The 20854-nt window shown below is 42.8% G+C and overlaps 2 protein-coding genes across 2 annotated transcripts in view; one reads left to right on the top strand and one right to left on the bottom strand.

The window, feature by feature from the left end:
• Positions 1 to 47: 47 nt before the first annotated feature.
• The window catches only part of acad11 (acyl-CoA dehydrogenase family, member 11), a 28971-nt gene continuing 8164 nt past the window's right edge, over positions 48 to 20854 (bottom strand). Inside the window, exons 14-20 of the mRNA XM_034147525.1 lie at positions 8424 to 8493; positions 4538 to 4623; positions 4385 to 4456; positions 2956 to 3110; positions 1976 to 2092; positions 679 to 788; positions 48 to 601 (exon numbers count right to left, since the gene is read on the bottom strand). Coding sequence (XP_034003416.1) covers positions 493 to 601; positions 679 to 788; positions 1976 to 2092; positions 2956 to 3110; positions 4385 to 4456; positions 4538 to 4623; positions 8424 to 8493 — 719 coding nt within the window. The 3' untranslated portion in view covers positions 48 to 492. The remainder of the gene's footprint in view (positions 602 to 678; positions 789 to 1975; positions 2093 to 2955; positions 3111 to 4384; positions 4457 to 4537; positions 4624 to 8423; positions 8494 to 20854) is intronic.
• On the top strand, positions 12226 to 16926 carry ackr4b (atypical chemokine receptor 4b). Its single transcript, XM_034147550.1, has 2 exons — positions 12226 to 12338; positions 15608 to 16926. Exon 2 carries the CDS (start codon positions 15620 to 15622, stop codon positions 16715 to 16717), a length of 1098 nt encoding a protein of 365 aa, XP_034003441.1. The 5' UTR covers positions 12226 to 12338; positions 15608 to 15619; the 3' UTR covers positions 16718 to 16926.

The raw sequence follows: 20854 nt of genomic DNA, 5'->3' as shown, positions 1-20854 counted from the left end.
CTTGGATCCGGCTCGAAGGACCAATTAAAATATCACTCGACACCGGGTTGAGAATCAGTCAGGTACTCATTTATTCTTGCAAGAAGGAGCAGAGTTAAGTCACATGCAAAGGATATGGTTCAACTCACACACATCAGGTATGCTGCTCAAAGGAGCCGGAAGTAACATCAAGCTTATATAGTCTAAAGTCAGACAAACAGTGTCGGGAAGGCGTCGGGACATCTCTGGAAAGGCAGTGTTGCTCTTTGCCCCTCAAAGAGGACAGGAGACAACGTGTGTGTGCTCGGTATCAACAACATGCCTTCTATCTACGAAGAGGCAGCTGCGAGGTCACACAGTATCATGCCCATCAGAATAATAGAAGACACCTTGTATTTCCTCTAACACACCACAAGATATACACCACAAGATATACACCACTAATCGTGAGTAATTAGTTTATTTTTGTAGGCTAATGAATCACTCTTGTTGCAGCCACACGATGTTAATACTTCACAGCTTGGCCTTCTTCAGTTGATCCCTCAGCTCCAGATGAGCGATGGAGGACAGGTGCACCTCATCCGGTCCGTCAGCAATGCGCAGCGTCCGCACGTATGCATACCTTAGAGATACAGGTAACATCAGGAAGGAAAATAGGTATTGCATATTTTAGTATGTGATCAGGGGGATGTAGCTTACATCTGTGCGAGAGGGAAGTCTCCGGAAACACCTGCGCCTCCATGCACCTGGATGGCACAGTCCAGCACGTGGCAGGCCATCCTGGCTGCAGACACCTTGATCATAGCAATCTGGGGAGAGGAGCAGAATGTAAGAGCCTATGGGAAGTCTATCTGTGACCCAATTATATCAAAATCAGTTTCATTACTAAGTAGTTTACACATATGAGCAGGGTTCTTACGGTCATTACAAACCTGGAAAGGTCATGGAAATTCAAAATGCAAATTCCAGGCCCTGGAAAAGTTATGGAAAACAATATTTTTCCCAAGGTTTTGGAAAAGTCATGGAAATTTAACTAAAGTTGCATCAAATATAATTTATATTTTATCTAATCGCTGAAATAGTAATACTATAATAATACATACTGTATCGTATACTAATGAAACTGGCATTTAACTGACGAGGTATTTTGCCGGTGAGAGATTTTAGTAGAAGCTAGTAAGCCGCCTATTGGATTTGTTTTAGATAGGCACAACATGTTTCATATGCAGACCTTATTTTCCTGTTCCATGTTGAAATAAACAATTTTCAGTGGTACCGCTGAGAAAGAGTAATTTTTTTGGTCATGGAAAATTAGGTAAAGGTCATGGAGAAGTCATGGAAAATCATTGGTGAAAAAGTGTATGAACCCTGTATGAGGTATACATGCTATACATGCTATACTATTGACTTTTTTGTCATTTATTTCAACATGCTATTTTATCACTTTTGTCATTTTTAACGACATACGATACTACGCATGTTTCTACACACTATGCCTTATTTCCACATAAAATACCATGTTTTTTTTTTTGCATCTTTTTGACAAGACTTCTATTTTGAAATAAGGCACTGTATAGTGTGTAGAAACCAGGTGTAGTATCGTATGACGTTTAAAATAACAGAAAAGTCAAATGGCATGTTGAAAGAAATGACCAAAAAGTCCCCCCTTATGTCCGGAGCTAACTTTTTAGATAAGGGTCCCCTCTTATATATGTCTAAAAAAAAAAAACATGGTATTTTATGTGGAAAATAGGCACGGTATAGTGACTAGAAACCAGGCGTATGTCGTTAAAAATGACAGAAAAGTCATAAACTATGTGGAAAAAATGCCAGAAAAGGACAGTGTTTTATGTCGAAATAAGGCGTACGTTGATCAAAATGACAGAAACGAAATAATATACTATGTTGAATGTTCACATCTTGTTCATACTAATGAAAAGGTGTGGATTCAGGACACTTTAATACTGATTGTCTCTCAGATTATTGAGAGTCCCACCTGTCTGCGAGCCGCCCGGCCGCCCAGCGAGTCCAGAGCCTGAGCAGCGTGCAGCGTCAGCAGGCGGGTCTGATCGATCATCAGACGGCACTCTGCGATCCAGTGAGACACCACTTCCTACAAACACAGAAAAGGGAGCATGTTAACTCAAGCTGCATCTATAAGTAAGTCCACTAGGTGTCACCAGCAGCTCACATCTCAACCCTTTCAAGATGCAAGGCTTTTATTGTCATTTCTACGTTAGCTACAGTGTAGTTTAATGTCGATGAAAATCTTAGGCTCCAACAGTGCAAGATAATAAAATAGCCAAAAACCCAAGTACTCACATATTTGAATTAAGTGAAAGTAGAAAAACTACAAGTAAAAGTCAAGCATTTAAGACTGATATTAAATGTTATTTCATTTTTTGTGAAGCACTTTGAATTGCCTCGTGTTGAAAGCTGCTGTATAATAAACTCACCTTGGCTTACACTACAGCAGGGGTGTCCAAACTACGGCCCGGGGGCCAAATGCGACCCGCCCTCACTCAGCAAATTCAAAAAGTATAATGACTTAAGTATAATCAACTTCTGCTTGTCTTATATTGTGCTTCTTAAATATACATGTTCAAATATATTACACAGTATTCATGAGTTAAGAAGCCCAATTTTCAAATACATTCAGTCAATTGAAGTTGGAAACATGTTCTAATAAATCCAAGTTGATAAGAAAAAAAGCCCAATAACACATTTACATAACAACCTTGAAATACACCCTTCATATTTCTTCTTATGATAAGAAATCTGAAGTTTCTGTTTTAAGGAATGAGCTGCTATCAAAATAAATGAACCCTCTGGAGAGCTGTGATGTGAGTTCAAGTATCAAGAGTAATTGACCTACATTGGATTGATTTTTCCAACTTATAACTGAACTTATGAGGCGATATACCTCTAGAGAGCGGCCCAGCCCTTCGTATATTTAGGTGTTAGGTGTTCACTTACATGTTGGTACAGTTTCTTTCCGAATGTTTCCCTGGAGGCAGCTCGTCGGCAGAGCAGCTCCAGAGCGAACTCTGCCGCTCCGACAGCTCTCATGCAGTGGTGCAGCCGACCTGGACCCAGGCGACCCTGAGCGATCTCAAAGCCCCGGCCCTCGCCTGGAAAATGTTAGAAAAATCTCACTCGTCACCGGCTTGAGCTTCAATCACAGGATCCATGTATTTCTGATCCTCTCCAGAATGGAAGTAGTCATCACATTCAGAGCATCAACTAGTTCCTGAACAGTGTCCTTCACATGCTGATATCCAAGAGAGGGAGTTACACAGTCACAAGATGGAGGAATAGAAAGCAGTATTCAATGTTTACTTCAGATTAGCTCCACGTCAGAAATGAGCATGCTTGTCATATGTCTATCTCCATAGAGGCTGAATCATCATGTTAATCACATAGCTATCATATGCCTAAAACAGTCCTGAGCAGGGTTCGTACGGTCATTAAAAACTTGGAAAAGTCATGGAAATTCAAAATGCAAATTCCAGGCCGTGGAAAAGTTATGGAAAACAATATTTTACCCAAAGTTTTGGAAAAGTCATGGAAATGTAACTAAAGTTGCATCAAATATAATTTATATTTTAACTAATCGCCGAAATAGTAATACTATAATGATAATAAATACTGTATCGTATAGTAATGAAACATAAAATGGCATTTAACTGTCGAGGTATTTTGCCGGTGAGAGATTTTAGTAGAAGCTAGCCTATTGGATTTGTTTTAGATAGGCACAACATGTTTCATATGCAGACCTTATTTTTCTGTTCCATGTTAAAATAAACAATTTTCAGTGGTACCGCTGAGAAAGAGTAATTTCTTTGGTCATGGAAAATTAGGTAAAGGTCATGGAGAAGTCATTGGTGAAAAAGTGTATGAACCCTGCCTGATGCTCTTCTAGGTAATCATACATCCTGTCATGTACACAGCTGCAGTTGGGATACCTTTGTTATCATGTGTACTCTCATATTGGAAGAGGACATTCAGTATTTTCCCAACAGAAAACAACACAGTCGGAAATATGAGAAAAGACGACATATATAGCCTGCCGCAAAAAAGTTGTGCAGCATGTCGAACATTTCTTAAAGAATGTCAGTATATTCTGTTGAAAATCTTGAACAAATTATAGTATAAGTTGTATAAAGTCACAGTATCGTATTTTAGAAGAAACCTTAACCCTAACCCCTAAAGGATTGTACCTATAAACTATAAGAATTACAGTATAGTTTGCCATTAAAAGGGAAGAGTTACGATGACTCAGCCCAGGAGGGAAATGAAATCTGTGGCCTAGTGACCTCACACACACATTACTGCTGTGGCTGTAAAGGTGAAGTGGCTTCTGAAGAACAGTGAGATAAGTGGAAACACGCAGCGAGTCTCTTACCCAGAATGATGTTCGAGGCGGGGACTCGCACGTTTTCAAAGTGCACTTCGAAGTGGCCACCGTGGATGGCATCTGAAGACAGAAGAGAGGGAAAGATGTTGCTAATTCGCTCAGGAAAGCAAGGAAATAGAATATCAAAAGCACTTTTCCTACCATCCTGTCCAAACACAGTGAGCGGTCTGACGAGCTTTACCCCCGGTGTGTCCATGGGGACCAGGATCATGCTGTGCTGCCCATGCCTGAGGAACAACAAGGCGTTAAAAGTCCCCTATTATCAGTATATTATAGGTCTCAGATATATACAGAACATGTCTCTGATTGGCTGAAACACCAAACAGATCATTGCAGCATTACCCATAATCCCCTCTGTTTCAGCCCTGTTTCCAAAGTGCTGATTCTCTGTCTGTTACTTTAGATGAAAATAAGGAGCCCCTCCCCACGCCCCTCTGAGAGATATTTGGTTAAAAAGAACACTATAGAGTGGCGAAGTCACGCCCATCTACTTCCGCCCCATGGGACCTTATTTCGGAAAAATAATGTATTGAAGTCAATGGAGAGAGAAAACTTATCTTTCGATCCCGTTTGAATTGTGCCATGAATTACACATATGATGTTTGTCAATTTAAAAAAATAATTTCCATGTAAAAAAAGTCACAGTTTGTCGTAAAACTGTTGAAATATAAGACTATGAAAAATACGCAACTAGAAAGACTACAAATCCCAGAGTCGCGTAAGTGATGTCACAATTGTTTTCCTCCACTAAGAGATTGATTGATTGATTGAAAAGTTTATTAACAGCTTGTATATTGGGTACAGTACAGTACAGCTCAAAACATACAATTGTTAAGGGGATGCAGACCAGAGAAAGACTTTCGTCTTGTTTACATCAGGGTCCCCCATTTCCAATTCATCATATCATTTAAGACATATAAGACATATTTGACATACAGATGGCTTATTTACAATTTACATACAGGTGGTTTTTTACATACAGATGGCTTATTTACAATTTTCATTTTAGATAGCTAAGATCAGCGCCATATAGATAGAATCTATCTATATGGCGCTGGCTAAGATAAGATAACTTTAACAAGATGCCTGTGTGCTTAGTACCAGGTTGTTATTATACCAGCAATGGGTCTTGCTCGTTCTTTTGCTTCCCGTCTGATGAAAGGACCAGGAGTGTGTGGATCAAGCTAGCTAGTAGCTAGCACGTTAGTTAGCATTACAGCCTTGTCATTTGTATTAGCCTTAACATGAAGTAACATTAAGTAACCCAAAATGTTAAACAGTAAGAGTAGTAGTCATATTTCGTGAACCCTTTGAAGAGTACTGTCACCGGTGTGATCATTCTATAATACACCATTTAAGCCCGGGGGAGAAATGCTAACGCTAACGCTAGCGATCTTCTCTACTTCATGCTATCTGCACAAATGGTTGACATTAAACATTAAAACGACCAGGCAGTTCAGAGAGAATCAAAGGAAGGCAGGCAGGCAGCTTTGCATGACTTTCTTCAGGACGTGTTTCATTGTGGTGATAGTGAGGGTAGTCAATCGTTTTGTTGACAAGACAGTAGTGACGGCCATCTTGGTGACGTGTGTTGTTGACCAGAGATGTAGTTCATTGAGCGTTTCACACAAACAAATGTGTTACTTCACAGTTTTACGACACATTTTTATTTTTTTGACTTGCAAAATTATCTTTTAAATTGACAAACATCATATGTGTAATTCGTGGCACAATTCAAACGGGATTGAAAGATAATCTTTCTCTCTCCATTGACTTCAATACATCATTTTTCCGAAATAAGGTCCCATGGAGGTCCACCGGAAGGGGAGGGACTTCGCCACTCTATAGGTGATAAGGGGGGGGGGGGGGGGGGGGGGGGGGGGTTACCTTGGTTACTGATTGGCTAATGGTTACACAAGACAAAACATCGTTATGATATCATAAAGTGGCCCAAATCTGATCAGCTCATTTTCAGACAGGTTTTTATAGAAATGGATCAGGACAAAAAGAGAGAGAATCTATTTTAGATCTATGACTCCACAGTAACCATTGTGACTACGTTTTTTGTTAACAAGGTTGGGTGTGTGCCTGGATACACACTGACGTAACCAGGAGAAAGTGCATTACAGATCTCGGGCGTGGTACAACTTAAATGTTTCTAACTGTAAAGCCACACGATTTAACGGATTAAACAAGTGTCAACAAGATGAAGTTGAAACATTTGACTGTCATGTGATCCAAACCTCCAGGCAGAAAGACGAGGAGGAGGACAACACTGCAAGTAACCAAAGTCATTTTCTATTATTATAGTGGCACGGAAGAAGAAAATACTCTGCAAAGAGAAGTGTAATCGAACACTGAGAGCAGAGGATTGGAAACTGTTTATAAGGCATAACGACATAGTATACTAAATCCAAAAATGAAACAAAACGACAATGTTTTATGTCAAAATAAGGCATAGTTGATAAAAATGACAGAAACAACAGTGTTGGGGAATAATTTGCCCTCTGACGCAGCTGACCAACCTTGAGCAGCCGCTATCTCCCATAAGGAGGGGCTGCCCTAGCATGTTGTTGTTGTTGCCAGTTTGTGACCGGGCACCTCTCGGTCAGAGATAGTCATTGTTGTGGGACACCTGGAACACATCCTTCTCGGGGTGTAGATGACCTCGAGCCATAAGCGACAACAGCTGTGATTCAGTGTCCTCAGCTGTTTAGTCTATCTATTGAAGAATGTTGATTATTACACTCTGAACTAGTTAAAACCTGGAGCATACAAAATTGATGGTGGCATCTCATCCGTGTAGTCAGACCGCGGCCCGTGACATGTCTTGTGAATTCTCCGGCCGAAGCTCCAAATAAACCGTCAGTGTTCGCCATCAAAGCTCCAGCTCTCCTCGTGTCTCTCTCTGAGTCCTGACTCCATCAAAGCTCCAGCTCTCCTCGTGTCTCTCTCTGAGTCCTGACTCCATCAAAGCTCCAGCTCTCCTCGTGTCTCTCTCTGAGTCCTGACTCCATCAAAGCTCCAGCTCTCCTTGTGTCTCTCTGAGTCCTGACTCCATCAAAGCTCCAGCTCTCCTCGTGTCTCTCTCTGAGTCCTGACTCCATCAAAGCTCCAGCTCTCCTCGTGTCTCTCTCTGAGTCCTGACTCCATCAAAGCTCCAGCTCTCCTCGTGTCTCTCTCTGAGTCCTGACTCCATCAAAGCTCCAGCTCTCCTCGTGTCTCTCTCTGAGTCCTGTCTCCATCAAAGCTCCAGCTCTCCTCGTGTCTCTCTCTGAGTCCTGACTCCATCAAAGCTCCAGCTCTCCTCGTGTCTCTCTCTGAGTCCTGACTCCATCAAAGCTCCAGCTCTCCTCGTGTCTCTCTGAGTCCTGACTCCATCAAAGCTCCAGCTCTCCTCGTGTCTCTCTGAGTCCTGACTCCATCAAAGCTCCAGCTCTCCTCGTGTCTCTCTCTGAGTCCTGACTCCAATTGCTTCAGAAGTTTCCCCCACACACATAATATACTTTGTCGAAAAATTTAAAAAAAACGACAGTGTTTTATGTTGAAATAAGGCTCGTTATAGCAGAGAATTGGAAAACTGCTTACAACATTTTGGAATAATAATACCTGTAGTCAGGGTTCGAGTTATAATCTGAGCTTTACTAACATTAGGGGCGGAGATAAATATATCAATAACAGCCGGGTAATAGCGTAAATAACGGGTGATATTTGTATACCTTGGAGGTGAAGTGCAGGCATATTGTCACTCAAGAGAGAATACGATGCGTAGTTCTTTTGGAAAACATGTTTTTCTTTGAGCCTATTTACCTCGTTAACGTAAATAATACTCATTACATTGTAAATTGCATTATTTGTGATTAAAATAATGGTTGTTGGTAATGTATTAGCGACCCCCACAGATGTATGATTTCACTGCTTTCATAGGAGCTCAGACGCCTCCTTATGGGAGCTCATTGGCTTCCACATAACTCCAACCCTGCCTGTAGTTGATAACATGAAATGAGATAATCAATGTTTCTCTGACCTGCTGCTCACATCCTGAGAGGTGCTCCTGCACATCACGATGGCCACTTTGCACTGAGGATTACCAGCACCTGCGGGGAAAAGTCAGAAATGTAGAGGTTAAAAAAGCATCTGATGGTCTAACAAACAATGAGAGAAGAAGCGTTTTAAACTCTGACTGTCACTGTGGGTTTCAAAAAATGTAATGGAGTTTGTGACAGATTGATGGCAGCGGAGACAGCCACAGGTTGATTTACATTTCCTGAGTTGGATTCTTTCACAATGAGCAACATGGGTAGTTTGTCATTAGGAGATGTTTTTGTTAGAAACTGAACTTTCTCAATAAAATGCCTGCAAAAACAAAATACTTGGGAAAAGAGCCATCATATTAATAAATGTACAAGATACCACAGAAATTAGATGTCAAGTGATCTGGATAGCTGACCAAATCTAGAATTCCTCGGTATTTCCCATGCTGGGAGTGCACTCTCAGAGAAACAGTCTCTAATGTGGCTTTGTGTCCCAGAGGCATAGACAGGGCGACCAATCGTCTGCCTTCCTGTTTAGATTTATGTCCAAAGTGGCAAAAGTGTCCCCTGAGGAAAGGACATCTGGCCACCAGACAGCGACAAGCAAGACATCAACGGTCTGAGTATTCACATTATAGAGGACACATTCTGTGGAGGGAACACAGGGATTTGAGTCTTTGCAAACACAAACCTGAAGAACCACTACAGGCTAAGGAAACCCCCGCAAAAGCATCATAGGGTCTCTTTTTGATTATAAAACTATGAGTAAATGTGACCGAAAAACATTAAGTGATTAAGCTTGTAATAACCGTTTGTAATAGAGGATTTTAAAGGTCCCCTATTATACTGTTTTTCATCAATATATTACAGGTCTCAGATATAAACAGAACATGTCTCTGATTGGCTGAAACACCAAACAGATCATTGCAGCATCCCATAATCCCCTCTGTTTCAGCCCTGTTTCCAAAGTGCTGATTCTCTGTCTGTTACTTTAGATGAAAATAAGGAGCCCTTAGGAGGGGGGGGGGGGGGGTTACCTTGGTTGCTGATTGGCTAAACAAGACAAGACAAAACATCGTTATGACATCATCAAGTTACCAAAATCTGATCAGCTCATTTTCAGACAGGTTTTTATAGAAATGGATCAGGACAAAAAGAGAGAATCTTTGTTCCTGAAACTTTCAGAGTCTCTTTCCACAGAGGGGACACATGTTGATGAAGAAGAGACATGAAGAAGAGGGGACACATGTTGATGTAGAAGAGACATGAAGAAGAGGGGACACATGTTGATGTAGAAGAGACATGAAGAAGAGGGGACACATGTTGATGTAGAAGAGACATGAAGAAGAGGGGACACATGTTGATGTAGAAGAGACATGAAGAAGAGGGGACACATGTTGATGTAGAAGAGACATGAAGAAGAGGGGACACATGTTGATGTAGAAGAGACATGAAGAAGAGGGGACACATGTTGATGTAGAAGAGACATGAAGAAGAGGGGACACATGTTGATGTAGAAGAGACATGAAGAAGAGGGGACACATGTTGATGTAGAAGAGACATGAAGAAGAGGGGACACATGTTGATGTAGAAGAGACATGAAGAAGAGGGGACACATGTTGATGTAGAAGAGACATGGAGAAGAGGGGACACATGTTGATGTAGAAGAGACATGAAGAAGAGGGGACACATGTTGATGTAGAAGAGACATGAAGAAGAGGGGACACATGTTGATGTAGAAGAGACATGGAGAAGAGGGGACACATGTTGATGTAGAAGAGACATGAAGAAGAGGGGACACATGTTGATGTAGAAGAGACATGAAGAAGAGGGGACACATGTTGATGTAGAAGAGACATGAAGAAGAGGGGACACATGTTGATGTAGAAGAGACATGAAGAAGGGGACACATGTTGATGTAGAAGAGACATGAAGAAGAGGGGACACATGTTGATGTAGAAGAGACATGAAGAAGAGGGGACACATGTTGATGTAGAAGAGACATGAAGAAGAGGGGACACATGTTGATGAGAAGAGACATGAAGAAGAGGGGACACATGTTGATGTAGAAGAGACATGAAGAAGAGGGGACACATGTTGATGTAGAAGAGACATGAAGAAGAGGGGACACATGTTGATGTAGAAGAGACATGAAGAAGAGGGGACACATGTTGATGTAGAAGAGACATGAAGAAGAGGGGACACATGTTGATGTAGAAGAGACATGAAGAAGAGGGGACACATGTTGATGAAGAAGAGACATGAAGAAGAGGGGACACATGTTGATGAAGAAGAGACATGAAGAAGAGGGGACACATGCTGATGTAGAAGAGACATGAAGAAGAGGGGACACATGTTGATGTAGAAGAGACATGAAGAAGAGGGGACACATGTTGATGTAGAAGAGACATGAAGAAGAGGGGACACATGTTGATGTAGAAGAGACATGAAGAAGAGGGGGACACATGTTGATGTAGAAGAGACATGAAGAAGAGGGGACACATGTTGATGTAGAAGAGACGTGAAGAAGAGGGGACACATGTTGATGTAGAAGAGACATGAAGAAGAGGGGACACATGTTGATGTAGAAGAGACGTGAAGAAGAGGGGACACATGTTGATGTAGAAGAGACGTGAAGAAGAGGGGACACATGTTGATGTAGAAGAGACATGAAGAAGAGGGGACACATGTTGATGTAGAAAAGACATGAAAAAGTGGATTTTGCATAATAGGTGACCTTTAAAAAAATACCTCCACCTCTTGCCACACTAAGAGCCACACTAAGGGGAAGCGCGGCACGGAGGGATTGCCTGTGAACTTTACATAACTTGTGTTGGTCCCTGGTACGAGGTGAACTTCAGTCAGGCCCCAACACGTCCTGTCACACTGGAATGAAAACCAAACCTCAGCCCAGTGATCCATCTTCCAGGGAATGTGACATTCAAATATTCAAGAAAAACGTGCACGTTAGCGTGACGTGCGATAAAAACACAAACGCCTTTTTCCCTTGCCGGGAATGTCTGACTTTAAACACATATTTTATGGGAGCATACTTTTCTGTGACTTTTTAGAGTTACCAAATTATTTTTGCTTTGTTTATTTCTCAGTAAATGCATGTATGAGTATAACAGAGGGAGATACAAAGTAGTTAAGGAAGTTGAAAAAGGAACCGTAATCACTAGAAAAACCACAGGAGGAAACCAACACACTGAATTTCCTTTCAAGTTAAAAGCCACATTAGTCCACTGAAGTGAATGTAGAGTGTGAGTGAGGTTGGTAAATAATATACACAACACACAATGCCTACATTCCAGTGAACAATAAACAGTTTAAATGGGACTAACATTCACATCCAAATGTGAATGTTATTCTATGCATCTTTTAATTCCTCGTAGAAAAGAGATAAAGTGCTGATCTGTCAGGGAGTGCCGGTGAAACTGCTTCTGTCTGTGCCACACACACACACACACACACACACACACACACACACACACACACACACACACACACACACACACACACACACACACACACACACACACACACACACACACACACACACACACACACACACACACACACACACACACACACACACACACACACACACACACACACACACACACACACACACACACACACACACACACACACACACACACACACACACACACACACACACACACACACACACACACACACACACACACACACACACACACACACACACACACACACACACACACACACACACACACACACACACACACACACACACAGCAGAGTGGGTGGAGAGTCACTTCAGTCCTCTGCTGCTCAAACCTCTCCTCAGGACTAACCAGCTGGTAGTTTGGGATTAAAGCAGGATATCAACGACTCTACAAACTCCACAGAGGATCAGAAACAAGGTAGGAATAAGTTCTTAACTTTAACTACCACTTTATTCCTTCTTCTTACTGTTACCTTTTCCATAACTACAAAACAAACGGTTACTTAAAACATCTTGGAAAGTATTTGCTTCTGTATATGAACTACATTGTGTGATATGTACTCTTAACTCTAAGTTAATATATTGGCTTCAAATGCATTTTACATTTGACTTAAACACCATCAATAACAAACTGTGTCTTGTTTTTCCGGTAGTCAAGGTTCATTTACTGTAAACCTCACAGTCAAAGTCCTGCATTTTATGACATTATTATAACCATAGTGAAGCGAAGATAACGAGCTAAATCAATTTGTTTTCAGCGCCTCAGTGCCATGGTTTGCTTTGTTAAAACAAGCTGTGTTGTTTTTCTGAGGCTACCACGTAAAAATAGAGGCATTTTGAAAGTTTTTTTTAAATACTATGTGCCATGTCTGATCCGAATTGAGACAGAACAGTCACATCATAACCAAAACCATAAGAAAACAACCTCCCTCTGGATGGATCTGTTCAGCCTTTGCAGACCATTGACATGCACACAAACCTAGAACACACCGCAGGGAAGAGGAATCCCCAACAAGCAGAATAGGGTCTCGTTAAGCAAGCTGATATCTTGAAACTAATTCATTACTCATCATAGATTTATTGAACTAATGAATTGTTTATCCAACCTGTTATTCGGGCTCTAACTACACGTAGCGTCTCTATTTAGCTCCAGGCGACAAATAAGTAAAACAGCCTAATTCAAAACATGTATCAACACATTACGCTGCTCTCACATGTGAGCAGCAGCTGTTGACAGATGGGATACTCGACATATTTCCAGTGAACAGCTGCTTCAGAAACCACTGCTCCTCGCATAATGAAGATAATAACTCCTTATATAACAAACCTGGAAACCTTTCAGAAAACCGCTGGTGTCCTTTCAGAGTGATCTGCCAAAAAAAGGAAGGGAAATATTCCATGCATGAAACTCAGCCAGGATTCAAATCATGCGGCACGTAATGTGTTTTGCAGAATTCCATGAATTCCACTTGTTAGTGAATCAAATAAACAACAAAATATGATATTAATATGCATGTACACACAGCTAGACGAGTGCTTTTAACTCAGGTTGTTCAGGTTGTTCCTCAAGAGATCGTTAGATAAGTGGATAAAATTATCAGTTTGATCGTAACTAACCCTTATACACACACGCCTGTATTATCTCAGTCCTAGTAGACACAACATAGAGTAGAATAGGGAGGGATGAAACCCTCTGTAATGGTCACACATGCAGAGCACACAACACGCACAGTGACATTTGGCCTCTGCATTCAACCCACCCTAGCACCAGGAGTCTAGCACCAGGAGTCTAGCACCAGGAGTCTAGCACCAGGAGTCTAGTACCAGGAGTCTAGTACCAGGAGACTAGTACCAGGAGTCTAGCACCAGGAGTCTAGCACCAGGAGTCTAGCACCAGGAGTCTAGCGAGTCTAGCGCCAGGAGTCTAGCGCCAGGAGTCTAGCACCAGGAGTCTAGCACCAGGAGTCTAGCACCAGGAGTCTAGCACCAGGAGTCTAGTACCAGGAGTCTAGAACCAGGAGTCTAGTACCAGGAGTCTAGCACCAGGAGTCTAGCACCAGGAGTCTAGCACCAGGAGTCTAGTACTAGGAGTCTAGCACCAGGAGTCTAGAACCAGGAGTCTAGTACCAGGAGTCTAGCACCAGGAGTCTAGCACCAGGAGTCTAGCACCAGGAGTCTAGCACCAGGAGTCTAGTACCAGGAGTCTAGAACCAGGAGTCTAGCACTAGGAGTCTAGCACCAGGAGTCTACCACCAGGAGTCTAGCACCAGGAGTCTAGAGCCAGGAGTCTAGCACCAGGAGTCTAGCTCCAGGAGTCTAGAGCCAGGAGTCTAGAGCCAGGAGTCTAGTACCAGGAGTCTAGTACCAGGAGTCTAGCACCAGGAGTCTAGCACCAGGAGTCTAGTACCAGGAGTCTAGCACCAGGAGTCTAGCACCAGGAGTCTAGTACCAGGACTCTAGTACCAGGAGTATAGTGCCAGGAGTCTAGCACCAGGAGTCTAGTACCAGGAGTCTAGTGCCAGGAGTCTAGTGCCAGGAGTCTAGTACCAGGAGTCTAGTACCAGGAGTCTAGTACCAGGAGTCTAGTACCAGGAGTCTAGTACCAGGAGTCTAGCACCAGGAGTCTAGCACCAGGAGTCTAGTACCAGGAGTATAGTGCCAGGAGTCTAGTGCCAGGAGTCTAGCACCAGGAGTCTAGAACCAGGAGTCTAGTACCAGGAGTCTAGAACCAGGAGTCTAGCACCAGGAGTCTAGAACCAGGAGTCTAGTACCAGGAGTCTAGCACCAGGAGTCTAGCACCAGGAGTCTAGCACCAGGAGTCTAGCACCAGGAGTCTAGCACCAGGAGTCTAGCACCAGGAGTCTAGCACTAGGAGCAGTGGGCAGCTATTGTACAGCGCCCAGGGAGCAATGGGAGTGAGGGGGGAAGGGGGGTACCCGGTGCCTTGCTCAAGGGCACCACGGCAGGGCCCAGGAGGTGAACTGGGACCTCTCCAAGTAGCAGTCCACACTCCATATTTGAGGTCTGGTCGGGGACTACATGAGGGAGATAACTGTCTTCATATCTCCAATGGGATATCCTGTTGAACGAACACACACCATATACAGTCAAGGCCACATCCTGGATTTGAACCTCTCGAGACCTAAGCTGCACTTTCCTGTCATCCTCATACTTCCTGTCAGCCTTGCCTTTGTCTCGAAAAACACGACATCACGAAAAAGAAAGCGCAGAAATTGGAAGTGTTCACAGATCAGATAAGGACTAAAAGCTGTGAACGGATTGTCTCGTAATGCCCAGTAGTATCTTATCAGTATGCTGCCAAATAAAGAGCTTTATTATCCAACAGAAATACAACTAAATCCAAAAAGAGCATTCCTTGTTTTGCACGTGTCGTCCTCTCCGTGTTCCCTGGGGTGGTTCAGGCTCACACGAGGCTCAGACAGACGCAGCTTAAGCCATTAGGGAAGCCATGCAAGAAGAAAGAAAGAATTCCCTCTTCCTGTCTCTGATGGAAAGCAGACCGTGGCTTACACATGTACTCTGCTGTCGCTGGGTTCAAACTACAGACAAATGGATTCAATTATGAAACCCATATTTCATCATCATGTACAATTAAAAAGGACAAGTTTGTAATATAAGACAAATGCTTCCCTTAATTGTCATTTCTTTCCTTTTTTCTCTGTACAGCAAACAACAGAAATGGATTACGACTACGACGAGGACGACGACTCAAATGGCACGTACGATTACAGCCCTGAACACAGTGTTTGTGACAAGGAGGCGGTGCGCTCCTTCGCCAGCGTCTTCCTCCCGGTGATCTACGCCCTGGCTCTGGTGGTGGGCCTGGCTGGGAACGCGCTGGTCGTGGTGGTCTACGCCTCAAAGCTGCGTCTGCGCACCCTGACAGACGTGTGCATCCTGAACCTGGCCATCTCAGACCTGCTGCTGCTCTTAACGCTGCCCTTCTGGGCCGCAGACGCCGTGCACGGGTGGATGTTGGGCACGGCAGCCTGCAAGATCACCTCCTTCCTCTACAGTATGAACTTCAGCTGTGGGATGCTGATGCTGGCGTGTATTAGCGTGGATCGATACCGCGCTGTAGCCCACAATGCAGCAGGCAGGAGTGGACCCCGGGTTCGGAGACAGTGGCTCATAGTGTGCGTGGTGCTGTGGGTGACAGCCAGCTTCCTTGGCCTTCCTGAGCTCATCTTCTCCACGGTGAAGCACTCCCATCACAGGATGGCGTGTACAGCCGTGTATCCGCACAGCATGGCCCGCCCTGCTAAAGCCGCCCTGGAGCTCATGGAGGTGATCCTGAGATTCTTGCTTCCTTTCGTGGTCATGGTGGTGTGTTACTGCTGGGTTTGGCGCGCGCTCAGTCGGGCAGCCGGGGTGCGGAGAGAGAGGAAATGGCGCGCCCTGAGAGTCCTGCTGGCTGTGGTGGCCGTGTTCCTGCTCACCCAGCTGCCCTACAACGTGGTGAAGCTGTGCCGAGCCATGGACATCCTCTACATGCTGGTGACGGACTGCGAGGTCAGCAAGGCTCTGGACCGAGCGGTGCAGGTGACGGAGAGCCTGGCGCTGGCCCACGCCTGCATCAACCCGCTCCTCTACGCTTTCATCGGATCCTCCTTCAGGGGACATGTGCTAAAAGCTGCAAAGCACCTCGGACAGCGCCTGGGGAGACACCCGAGACACACGGAGGAGCCGGCGGTGGAGATCGCTCTCAACACGCGCACGAAGACACAATCCCAGTCTGGTTCAGAGGACCAGGACACCAGCACCTTCACCATTTAAGACTCAGAACATATCCCTTTTCCTGTAAGCACCTAATAGTATGTCTCTGTATATATATTTACACATCATCATTATTATTATTAATATTATAAGGGATGGATGTCAATTGTAATAAAAAACATATGTACAGTGAGTTTATATGCACTAACCAAGCAAAGCATTTTGTATAATATATGTATTTTGTTAAATAAAAGACACATTTTCAGTGACGCATCGACCGACATCTGTTGCTATTAAATGCAGCTGAAACTCAACACGAGCACCTCTCTGTGTCCTCACAACAAATACAACCTTACAGTCTGTGCTGCCTGCATCTCATTTTGTCACATCCTGTGGCTTCGGGTTGGGTTGGCAAGGTGGGCCACAGATTAAATTAAAACAAAGAGAAACCCAACAGAAGGACTCCTCCGTGGAAAAACTATTTCACAGGCGTTTTATGTCCACTTTGCAATAAAATGAGCTTGAAAGAGCAAATGGTTTGGAGTTGGGCGCAGTTTCTAATTCCCTAAACATTTACTTCCAAATAAATGCTCTCTTCAAACTGTGAAAACATGTTGATTGTCTTAGATGAAGTAGTGTATACAGGCTTGATTAAAGCACTGTTTACTTTAGGGGGGAATATTACAGAGAGGATCAGCTCCATTGAGCAAAACCTCCTGACCAGACCCATAAAGGTCTGTATTGTTTACCCTTCTTTCCATCTGCCCTACCTGTTAGTCATCCCCTCTCCGCTGTGAGGGCTTACAGCTCAGATGTGTGGGAGTTCAAGGACAGACTTGTTGTGTTTGCTTGGAGACTTTTCAAACTGTAGCCTAAACAATATGTTCAGTCAGAGCAATGAGTCGGCCTGAACAAAGTATTCAAAGCGGCTCCATTATGCTTGTTGCGCTCTCCTGTAGTGTGTTAAATAGGTTTTTCATGCATGTAAATGTCCTGCAAAGGCTCAAATACACATATGAAGCTGAACATTAGCATAATATGTCTTCTTTAAGTTGCATGTCACACGGCTAAATAGGTAAATAGGTAAACAAGGGACAAAGCCATAGTGAAACTCTGCTGTTACAGTCTGCTTTAACTCATGTAAGTACTTTAAGAACCAAAATGATGATGACTTATTACGTTTTCTTTTAACAAGCAACTAATGTGAAACATGTGTACCCGTTTTCTTTTTGTGAGAGCATGTATGCAAATGCAGGTCTGGGAATAATTAGTGTACATTATCATGCCCACGGGGTCCTTTAAAAGCTTCCACACAACGGAGCTGCCCTGATAGCATCTACAGGAAAGACCCAACACACATCAGGCAGTGCATGTGGCTTACACACAACTTGTTCATGAAGTGGATAAACCCATATTCCAGTAAACTCAATTTATGGTTGGGTTATTCCATGATAAGTTATCTAAAAAAACGACTTCAGCCTAACGGGAGAACTGCAGTGAAATACAGCAAACAAGCCACACAGATGACAGCGCTCTACTTTCTGTGGAAGAATACAAATCTACGCAAACGCACAGATTCTCCTTGAGGGAAAATGCCCTGAAGGCTGCCAAGGGCCTTGGAGAGCGGATTAGGAAACACCCGTAATGAGAGAAGAGCTGGCAGAGAACACTTCATTTGATACTTGGAAAAAATGACAGAGACCATAGCAGAACATTACCTTCGGAACAATTTCAATAAAAAGTTTGACGTCCCCTGTTGTGCTTATTGGGGTTTTCCCTTTCCTGTAGTCTGTTCTATCGGTTTATGTGCATGTAAATGGTCTGCAGAGGCTACAATCAAGTGACATCCCTATGGAACAGTCGCGCTTAACAAATTGTATGTGATAAGGGTACTGAGCTCTGGTTTCAGACAGAGGGTGAAAAGAGGTGCTGCAGCACAGACAGTATGAGAGAAATAAAGAGCTTTTTGAACATTAAAGCATGGAGACATGTAGAGACACTACATACTGATATACACCTGAACATCAGCAGGAGAGGACTCTTTAAAGTAGAGACACTACATACTGATATACACCTGAACATCAGCAGGAGAGAACTCTTTAAAGTAGAGACACTACATACTGATATACACCTGAACATCAGCAGGAGAGAACTCTTTAAAGTAGAGACACTACATACTGATATACACCTGAACATCAGCAGGAGAGGACTCTTTAAAGTAGAGACACTACATACTGATATACACCTGAACATCAGCAGGAGAGGACTCTTTAAAGTAGAGACACTACATACTGATATACACCTGAACATCAGCAGGAGAGGACTCTTTAAAGTAGAGACACTACATACTGATATACACCTGAACATGAGCAGGAGAGGACTCTTTAAAGTAGAGACACTACATACTGATATACACCTGAACATCAGCAGGAGAGCACTCTTTAAAGTAGAGACACTACATACTGATATACACCTGAACATCAGCAGGAGAGGACTCTTTAAAGTAGAGACACTACATACTGATATACACCTGAACATCAGCAGGAGAGGACTCTTTAAAGTAGAGACACTACATACTGATATACACCTGAACATCAGCAGGAGAGGACTCTTTAAAGTAGAGACACTACATACTGATATACACCTGGACATCAGCAGGAGAGGACTCTTTAAAGTAGAGACACTACTGATATACACATGTTACTATATTTTCTTATAATACTGTAGTTCTCTATCTGTGTTTTCAATTTTTTTACTTTTATGTACGCACCATGTCATCAAGTCAAATTCCTCGTACGTGTAAACCTACCTGGTGATAAAGCTTCTGATTCTGTAAGTATGAAAGTCTTCTTTAATATCAGATTGAGTGTCTAGACAGTGCAGAGGAACAAAACACTCTTTCATATTATGGTTTGCCACAAAGTCAGTCCAAGGTCACAGGAAGAATGAACTGGCCTTGGACATCATGCTTTCCCAACAGAGAGGTTTATTTATGCGGGCAGAGAACATTCTTACAAACCAAGGTTGTTGTTTTTTTACTGATGGAAATGTCCTTTCCAAATAAAAGAGAAACGGAAACTACAGACGGATGTGGAAATGACAATGATGCTTTTTCTCGGTAAACCATAGCACTTCAAGTTTTCAACGACGAGAAAGAATTCCTTGCAGATTTTCGGGGGAAAAAAACAACAGAAACAACAACAACAACAGGCCACTGTTTCCCGTTAAACTGGGAGTCAGACCTCAGACCACATCTGTGTCAGCGGAAACATCTGGAATGTCTTTCCGTCCTCAGAGAGTTAGGAGAACTCGATTAAACATTTTAAAACACTAATACGAGTTTTGGAACGGTCTAATCTTGTGACTTAATTTGCAGAAAACTTCTCTACATCACAGTATGTTGTTTATTACATTTCAAAGGATAATACAAACCAAATGTATTTATGGAGCCAATTACAGGCAGATATTAAACTGCACTACAAATCAAGAGTGAGTTATCCATTTAGATTTATTTTAAGGGCATGTTGTTCACCTTGAATCAGTTATAATATCTAATCAGGTGGAGGTTTAAATGCCAGTTGATAAACACACACTGACTGCGTGTTGAGTTCTGAATCAGTGACCTTTCACTGTTCCAACCAAAACTGCTCTGAGACATATTTTCCACTTTTGTTGGAAGTTTGGGTGATTTTACTGTAGTGCTTTGAGGCCACATCTTTATAACATTAAAAGGACGATAAACTTTGAGGATTTACTCTTTTTAAAACATTCTTTGGTTTAATTGGAGTTGCCTCAATGATTTAGAGAGGTCATATTCTGCTGATGTTCAGGTGTATATCAGTATGTAGTGTCTCTACTTTAAAGAGTCCTCTCCTGCTGATGTTCAGGTGTATATCAGTATGTAGTGTCTCTACTTTAAAGAGTCCTCTCCTGCTGATGTTCAGGTGTATATCAGTATGTAGTGTCTCTACTTTAAAGAGTCCTCTCCTGCTGATGTTCAGGTGTATATCAGTATGTAGTGTCTCTACTTTAAAGAGTCCTCTCCTGCTGATGTTCAGGTGTATATCAGTATGTAGTGTCTCTACTTTAAAGAGTCCTCTCCTGCTGATGTTCAAGTGTATATCAGTATGTAGTGTCTCTACTTTAAAGAGTCCTCTCCTGCTGATGTTCAGGTGTATATCAGTATGTAGTGTCTCT

This window comes from Trematomus bernacchii, unplaced genomic scaffold, assembly GCF_902827165.1.
Source record: "Trematomus bernacchii unplaced genomic scaffold, fTreBer1.1, whole genome shotgun sequence".
Classification (NCBI taxonomy): domain Eukaryota; kingdom Metazoa; phylum Chordata; class Actinopteri; order Perciformes; family Nototheniidae; genus Trematomus; species Trematomus bernacchii.
This window is presented reverse-complemented; position numbering and strand designations above follow the sequence as displayed.